The sequence below is a fragment of the Capronia epimyces genome (genome assembly GCF_000585565.1).
Source record: "Capronia epimyces CBS 606.96 chromosome Unknown aczIQ-supercont1.2, whole genome shotgun sequence".
Classification (NCBI taxonomy): domain Eukaryota; kingdom Fungi; phylum Ascomycota; class Eurotiomycetes; order Chaetothyriales; family Herpotrichiellaceae; genus Capronia; species Capronia epimyces.
Window position 1 is genome coordinate 1,159,717 of NW_006912905.1, and position 8,188 is coordinate 1,167,904.

Genomic DNA, 8,188 nt, shown 5'->3' on the forward strand with positions numbered 1-8,188 from the left:
GCTGAGAAGAGACGGACGGGAGAGGCAGTGGATGTGGCACTCACTAGAAAGGTACGAGTAGGAGTCGGCTTCGACCTCTGCGGATTCTGCGGATTCTGCGGATTCTGGCGTCGCTGGAAAAGACTTGGTGGACTCGATTTCCCCCACGAAGGCGCAGGCGGCGGACTTGGGCGCAGGCCAGACGCCGATTCGCCGATCTGGCACATCTTCACACGCCCGCCCCTTCTCCAGTCTCCTCTCCAGCTGCTCAGGTCCCCAGGTCGGTCTCCAGGTCTCCAGTGGCTGCTAGTGTGTCTCAGAGCGTGGGTGGGTTGGACGGCATAGGGTCGTATGCGAGTCCTCTGAAGCGCCTGGTATAGAGACGTGGGAGAAGCTCGAGGACGAACGACGTCTTGTCTCTCAGCCGACCGAAAGAACAAGGGACTCAGCCCGATGGCGTGATGTTGGCCCCAGGTTGCACATTCGTGTAACAGCCCTCTGCTACTCACTGTACCGACACCTCTGTCCAGATCTGCTGCAAAGACAGCAATGGCAACCACTGTGTCCGAGAAAGCGTCACTTCTTGGTCCCTACCAGCCAACACTCATCCTCCATGGCGGAGCAGGCTCTATCTCACGCGCCACTCTCCCTCCCGAACTCTGGTCGCGCTACCAGGCCTCTTTGCTGAAGTATTTGACTTTGACCCGCGAGTTACTTGATTCCGGAGCTTCCGCTCTCGATGCCGCATGTTATGCCGTGACCCTATTCGAAGATGACCCCTTGTTCAACTGCGGCCGCGGTGCCGTCTTCACGGAACAGGGGACGATTGAGCTGGAAGCAAGCTTGATGGTCTGCTCCATTGATCCCGCCGGTCCGCCTGCTGGCGGCATCAAGCGTAGTGCAGCCGTGAGCCTTGTGCAGAACACACGACACCCTATCCTCCTGGCCAAGGAGGTTTTGGTAGCAGCAGACGATGACGGCGGCCTAGGCCAGATCAATACCATGCACTGCCATCTGAGTGGGAGGCGGCTTGAGGAATGGGGTTGGAATGAGAAGGGTCTGGAGAAACAACCTGACCAGTGGTTTTGGACCAAGGAGCGTTGGGAAGAGCATAGGAGAGGCTTGCAAAAGCCCGACTCTTACACTTTCGAGGATCTGCTTGCTTCCGAAGGTTCATCTTCGATTTCTTTCCGCCAGCGTGAGCGTGAGCATGAGGAAGAGACCGTGGGCATAGCCGATATCCCAAGCCAGGGCACGGTGGGGGCGGTCTGTCTCGACTCGTGGGGAAACCTGGCTGTTGCGACCTCGACGGGAGGCTTGACGAACAAGAAAGCTGGACGCATTGGAGATACACCAACAGTCGGAGCAGGTTTTTGGGCCGAAGGCTGGGAAGAAGCCATCTCTCCACCGACTCGGCACGGCCACGACCTGATGCCCAGGATATCTTTTCACACCCAAACCAGGTCTGTCTTTAACCAGACATGGGCACAATTAGGCCATTGGGTTGGACCATGTCTTGATGCCTTCGACCAGTCTCGGGATTACCAACCACTGAACGGCGACCCTCCAGCATACACGCCTATGCCGACCTCACCATCCCAGCCCTATCGCTCTCCGTCGTCCCTTGTATGCCCATCTGCTCACAGAAGTCAAAGACGCCGCCGCGCAGTCGCCATGTCAGGGACCGGCAACGGCGACTCCTTCCTCCGTACAAACGCCGTGCGCACTGCCGCGGCAATGTGTCGGTTCTCCGCCGCCACTTCTCTTTCGGAGGCGGTCACTGCAGTTGCAGGGCCCGGTGGCGAGTTGCAGTCCTCCGCTGGTAATCGATGGGACCGTACATTCGAAGGTCAGGGCGGAATCATTGGGATCGAGCTAGTCAGCGATGACCTTGATGCAGACGATGACCCGTCCATGTATGGTGCGAGTCCGGAAAGTCGCAATGGCAGGCACCGAACCGACTGCAAGACAAGACGGAAAAAGAGGAGAGGCAAGGTGGTATTTGATTTCAATTGTGGTGGGCTGTTCCGAGCCTTTTTTGAGGTTGATGAACAGGGACAAAGAGAGAAGCCTCGGGCGATGGTCTTTAAAGAGGAATACTGATAGAACATCCCGCTTTGAGAGAAAGCGCGTCGCCAACGACGACTAGATGGGGATGTTGACGAATACTCGTAGATGCTAGAGATGGTGGCATAGGCCGCAAAGCGCTTCTATACTTGATTCTGCTCTAATTTGCTCAAGCAACTCACGCCCCCGGCGATGATGTCTATTGACAAAGATTTGAAGAGCGCACTGTACATTGCATAGTGTTTGACTCTCCAGTCCTGCAGTTACAGCCGTTAACGGTAAGCGTGATGTACTCTCCGAGTTCTAGATTCTGCTTCTCGCTTTCCTCTCCTTCAAGTTGTGAGAGACGGACAAGACTAGCAACCCCTTTGACTTGCTCATTGCCATGAAGACTGTGAGAATAGATCGATAAGTGTGGCTTGATATCCCATGTTCCTCTCAGGTTTGATGCCTCAAGAATCTCGTGGATCTTACAACCGACGCAACTTTCCCAGTCATTCTGGCCAACGCCCCAACTAGGTCATCATGTCATGCACGCTTTCCATCCAAAATGGGAGAGGTGCTTCCTCGATAGTGGCGGCCAGTTTCGTCCTCTTCCTTAGGATATCGAAAGGATGCCCCCTCTCCACGCAGTCAGACTGTGAAGGTGAGACGCTTTGGGGTGAACACCGACGAGAACGGCGACGCCAGGCACGGTGAAGTTCAAGCAGGCCAATCGCGACTTTTGACACCGGTCAAAATTCGAGGGTCTTTTTCATGGTGTCGTATATCCCTTTGGTCTGATTAGCACCTCGTAATCGAAACAGAGCTTCCAATATGCTTACTTGTGATGTCCGGAATATGGAATTTCTCAAAAATGAAGCCATGATGGGTACCCCAACTTGTGACTCGTGCCACAGGTGCCTCAAGCCGGAGAAAAGCTCCTTCTTGAATGCTCGCGGCCACTTCGGCTCCCACACCGGCGTTGTAATTGCTCTCATGGACGACGATGGCTCTGCCGGTCTTCTGTACACTTTCCATGACGGTGGCACGGTCCCAGGGATATATTGCCCTCAGGTCAATAAGCTCGACACTCAGACCTTTGATCTCCTTCTCCAAAGCTTCAATGGCTGCAGAGCAGAGATAAAGTGGCTGCCCGTAAGATATTATCGTAAGATCCTTGCCCTTCTTGACGACCTCGGCTTTGTCCAAGGGTAGCGTGTAGGCATCTCGAGGCACAAACTCTTCTGCAGCTCGGTACAGGATCTTCGGTTCCATGAAGATGACAGGGTCGTTGCAGTTGAGGATTGCCGCCGTCAGCAAGCCCTTGGCCTGGGATGGTGACCGAGGGATAATAACCCGTAGCCCGGGGATGTGTGTAAACAAGGCTTCCGGGCTTTGGGAGTGATACAGAGCCCCGTGTCCGACACTCCCGCAGGGCATTCGGACCACCATTCCTCCGCAATTTCCGCCTGTACTTCCTTCTCGGTAGCGGAACTTGGCAGCTTCATTGACCAGCTGATCGAAGGCAGGGTAGACGTAATCGGCGAACTGGATCTCGGCAACAGGTCTCATTCCTTCCGCCGCACAACCAATGGCGAAGCCCACGATGCCTTGCTCGGTCAGAGGCGTGTTGAACACTCGGGCAGCACCGAATTCGTCAGCCAGACCCTTGGTGCATCGAAAGACGCCTCCAAAGGCCACGTCTTCGCCGAATAGCAGTACGCTCTCGTCGGTTTTCAGGGCATGATGCAGCGTGGTGTTGATCGCGCCATGGAGATTCACCCAGTCAACAGGGGCGTCTTGGGAAAGGCCGAAGGCAGCCCTAGCACTGTTCTGTGTCTGATGTAGGATGGGCGTCTTCTTGAAATCTACCGGCCTGTTTAACCGGGCTGCGGTGGATGCTTGACTGGCAGAACGACACTGGCTCGTAGACCTGAGCAGTTTCGAGAACACAGTACGAGTATTCCTCCGACAGCTGAACATTGCGAACAACACAAAACTCGTCACCGCGAAGACATGGGGAACATGGAGACATGGAGCGAAAGCAAGGACACACCCAGGTATTTGAAGGGGTTCTGTTGTGGTAGCCGAGGATAAGCGCAACTGCGCGACCAGACCGAATCGGCCGGAGGTTGATTGTGCTCGCGATCCGAATGACGGTCATGTGATATCACGTGGTGGGCGCAGCTACTGAGGGAGACGTTTGGTCAAGCAAAAGAACAAGAGGCGCAAAAGTCGACGGGCTTACCTAACGAATACCTAGGCGCACGCCGGGCACGGGGGTTGAGGACCTTAGGACTCCAGACCTGCTAATTATTAGCGTTATAAGCGATCCATGACCTAACATGACGAAGAGGCTCCAGCCACACGCTGGTCGGTTCCGCCAATCGTGAGCTCTTAACTTACGCCCGACGGTTCACCATGTTTTCCTATATGACCCCAAAGCCAAAGTCCAGTCTGTCTTCCGCAGCTTTCTCTTCTCTGCGATACCTATTAAATTAACATATCTCCGTTGCCAGACACTATACCATCGTCTTGTCGGCGTTCGAATCCCGCCGGTCGTGGCATAGCCTCACCTCCTCTTCCCGCTGAACGTCCTTTCCCCCGCCATCATGACGCTTTAATCCTCCACGACCAGCTTGCAGCATGCACATACAAATGAGAAATCCCTCTCTCGCCTTGAGACCTATGGTCTTAGGCCTCGTGAGGGTCATTGTTCTCTCAATCGGGCAGACTCCCTTAGTTCAAGCCGCCCCGATCCACACCTTCAAGCTGTTCTCCGCAGCCGAAACACCAGAGGGAAAAGATCCTAGTGAGCCTACGCTATGGATATATCTTACTTTTGCAGCGGTACTGGTGCTGCTTGGAGGAGCATTTGCTGGGTTGACTATAGCCTTGATGGGACAGGTAAGGGCACTTACGTTGCACATTGTGGTGGCACTGACATGAGAATAAGGATGAAATCTATCTTCAAGTCATCCGGGATTCCGGTGAAGGAAAGGAAAGGAAACACGCTGCGAAAGTGTTGAACCTGTTGCGGAAAGGGAAGCACTGGGTTCTGGTTACACTCTTGCTCAGTAATGTCATCACCAACGAAACTCTACCTATCGTCTTGGACCGTTCGCTCGGAGGTGGATGGCCTGCTGTTTTAGGATCTACAGTACTCATTGGTATGTGTTGCCTAGCTTGGTCCAATTCTGGGTTTTACTGACGTTTCGCAGTCATCTTCGGCGAGGTCGCCCCTCAGTCGGTCTGTGTCCGCTATGGCCTACCTATTGGATCGTGGATGGCCCCGTTTGTCCTCGTCCTCATGTACATCCTTGCCCCGGTAGCATGGCCGACCGCTAAATTGCTCGACTACCTCTTGGGGGAAGACCATGGAACAGTGTATAAGAAGGCGGGCTTGAAAACATTGGTTTCCCTGCACAGAAGTCTGGGAGAAGCGGGCCAACAGCTCAACTCCGACGAAGTCACAATTATCAGCGCAGTTCTTGATCTTAAGGACAAGCCAGTCGGCAATATCATGACCCCGATGGAGGACGTTTTCACGCTATCCTTGGACGATGTTTTGGACGAGGCCACCATGGACGACATACTGTCGCAAGGCTATTCCAGAATCCCCATCCACCACCCAGATAATGACTCCGACTTTGTCGGCATGTTACTGGTCAAAATGCTGATCACCTACGACCCCGAAGATGCTAAACCGGTCCGCGATTTCGTTTTGGCCACACTGCCCGAGACTCGCCCGGAGACAAGCTGTCTGGACATTGTCAACTTCTTTCAAGAGGGGAAATCGCACATGGTCCTTGTGTCCGAGTACCCGGGCGAAGATCACGGTGCCCTTGGTGTGGTGACCTTAGAAGACGTCATCGAGGAATTGATTGGCGAGGAAATTGTGGATGAGTCGGATGTCTTTGTTGATGTGCACAAAGCCATTCGACGCGCGATGCCAGCGCCGACTCGTCGCATTCCAAAATCTTTCGTTGTCCCCGAGCAGCCTACCACAAATGGCACTGCCTCTGATCTAGTCGACATTGGCGAGGGTGAAACGCTCAGCCCCACCGATTTACAAAGAGCCAAGACGCTCGAGCATGCCCAACAAAAACTCAAAGTCGTTGCTGGACCTCGACGGAGATCGAGCGCAGGGAACAGTATTGGCGGAGATGTTAAAGGCAACAAGAGGACAAGTACCGATGAGATCAAGGAACATCTCAAACACCTTGGCCCTTCGAACCTTGCCAGCAGACCCAGGACAACACGATATAACACCGTCAAAATCAAGCGAGGGACTGATACAACACCCAAGGAAAACGCCGGCGATAGTCGTGCGACACCTGTCAGGAGAATTTCCGAGACGCTGTCTGAATACCAGAGCGGCATTGGTGAAGGGACTGTGACATCTGGCGGGAAAGCAGCAAGCGATGGCGTGCTAGCTCTTCAACGAGGCTATGGAGCTACCTCTCCTCCTGGCGAGAGGCGGCCGGAGAGTGTGACAAAGGGCATACAAGTCGGCTCGCCAGCCGCAGGGAGTCCAACGCCTGACATCCATAGCAGCAACGGCGACCAGAAACAATCCAGGCCGCCAGCAAGAGCCATGACAAGCGAAAGCACCATTGGGAGTCTACCTGGGTCAAGGCAGCGCTCAAGAAGTCCCTTCTACCATGCCAAGGGGCCTGCCAGAAGTGGTAGCATCACGGAAAACATCATCGATGCGAACGGATTTCGCAAAGTTGTTCTTGAAACCACCTCGAGCAGCGACTCCACTGGGGAGGACGAGAACGGCGGCGCCACTAAGGTTCATACACCACTCGAGGAGCTTGCGCACGCTTCAGACCTAAAATTACGGGGAGGCAGCGGTGACCAAGATCAAGGACAACAGAAAGAAGGCGGAAAGAAGAAAAAGCGTCGGCGACGTAAAAATGGCCAGGGAAAAGGGGAGCGTGAGCCGTTGCTCGGGGGAGGCCATTCCTAGCGACCGTGGTTTTCCTCGGACGATGATCTTGTTCTTATCGTATTCGACCTTATGCGCGCGTTACAGCCTCGCCGTCAGCATGTTCGGGCTCCAATACGAGGTTTGCCTATGCCTTCATTCAACATCGGATACTGCGTACATGAAAATAGTGAATGTCGACGTCGGTCAGTGATGGTTTCAGACAGTCACTGCCTCGAGAGAAGGTTGCGGCGAAATGGTCCCGCTGGTGCGGTGAATGTACTGCCTTTGAGCCCAAAACAAGTGAAGACAACACCTTGTGTTCAACCATCCACTGCCTCTCATTCACTGCATATTGTCTTTCTGCCACACCCTCTCTCCTTTCTGCCTCACCTTTTTTCTGCCGTACCCAACAAACAGGCACAACAAAAGCGCGTCTGCAAGATGCGTCTCTCATTTTCTTTCTTTCTCTCCATCATCACTCTCAGCCTCGTTTCATCTCGACGATAGCAAGCTCGCTCTCAGACTCAAGTCTTCTGCTCAGCCTGATACTCTACAGACACTGTGGACTTTCAGACCTCTCCTGCTTGCACCTTCTCGTCTCCTCTCCTGCATCTTCCTGCTTTTCAACCAGAATCGCCATCATCGTTGGACGCAGTCACTTTCTCACTTCCGAAATTCTCATCACACAAACATCTCCGACCTCCTTTGTCCTCCTTTGTCCACCTTGATCAGCTCGCTTCATTCTACGAAGACTTCACAGATCTGTTGCTTCGAATCACAGCCATCACATCGTTGGACGCAGTCACTTTCTCACTTTCCGAAATTCTCATCCAAACCTCTTCAGACGGACACCTCTGACCTCCTTCATCAACCTTGATCGGATTGCTTCTTTTTACGAATGACTTCAGAAATCTGTTGCTTCAATCAAGAGCCATCGTATCATCGGATACATTCATCTTCTGACTTACGAGTCTGATTTCAAAACTCTTCATCCAAACACCTCTCATATTCACCTCTCAATCCATCTCCACAGGACTGCTTCTCTTTACGAAAACTTCAGAGATCTGTTGCTTCGACTCTCAATATCCTCCTCCTCTTGTACGAAGACTTCAGAGATCTGTTGCTTCGACTCTCAACATCCTCCTCTCAGTCCACCTTCACAGGACTGCTTCTCTTTACGAAGACTTCAGCGATCTGTTGCTTCGACTCTCAACATCCTCCTCT

General features: G+C 53.4%; 3 protein-coding genes across 3 annotated transcripts; 2 read left to right on the forward strand and 1 right to left on the reverse strand.

Moving 5' to 3' along the window:
• Positions 1–528: 528 nt before the first annotated feature.
• On the forward strand, positions 529–2,082 carry A1O3_02236 (uncharacterized protein; the record flags this gene model as incomplete). Its single annotated transcript, XM_007732379.1, has 1 exon — positions 529–2,082. One exon carries the CDS (start codon positions 529–531, stop codon positions 2,080–2,082), a length of 1,554 nt encoding a protein of 517 aa, XP_007730569.1.
• A 747-nt stretch (positions 2,083–2,829) lies between these two features.
• Positions 2,830–4,011, reverse strand: A1O3_02237 (2-oxoisovalerate dehydrogenase E1 component, beta subunit; the record flags this gene model as incomplete). The annotated part of the gene is made up of 1 exon (XM_007732380.1): positions 2,830–4,011. The coding sequence occupies one exon, from the start codon at positions 4,009–4,011 to the stop codon at positions 2,830–2,832; it is 1,182 nt and encodes a 393-aa protein (XP_007730570.1).
• Positions 4,012–4,674: 663 nt separating this feature from the next.
• On the forward strand, positions 4,675–7,003 carry A1O3_02238 (uncharacterized protein; the record flags this gene model as incomplete). The annotated part of the gene is made up of 3 exons (XM_007732381.1): positions 4,675–4,935; positions 4,985–5,198; positions 5,250–7,003. 3 exons carry the CDS (start codon positions 4,675–4,677, stop codon positions 7,001–7,003), a joined length of 2,229 nt encoding a protein of 742 aa, XP_007730571.1.
• Positions 7,004–8,188: the final 1,185 nt, after the last annotated feature.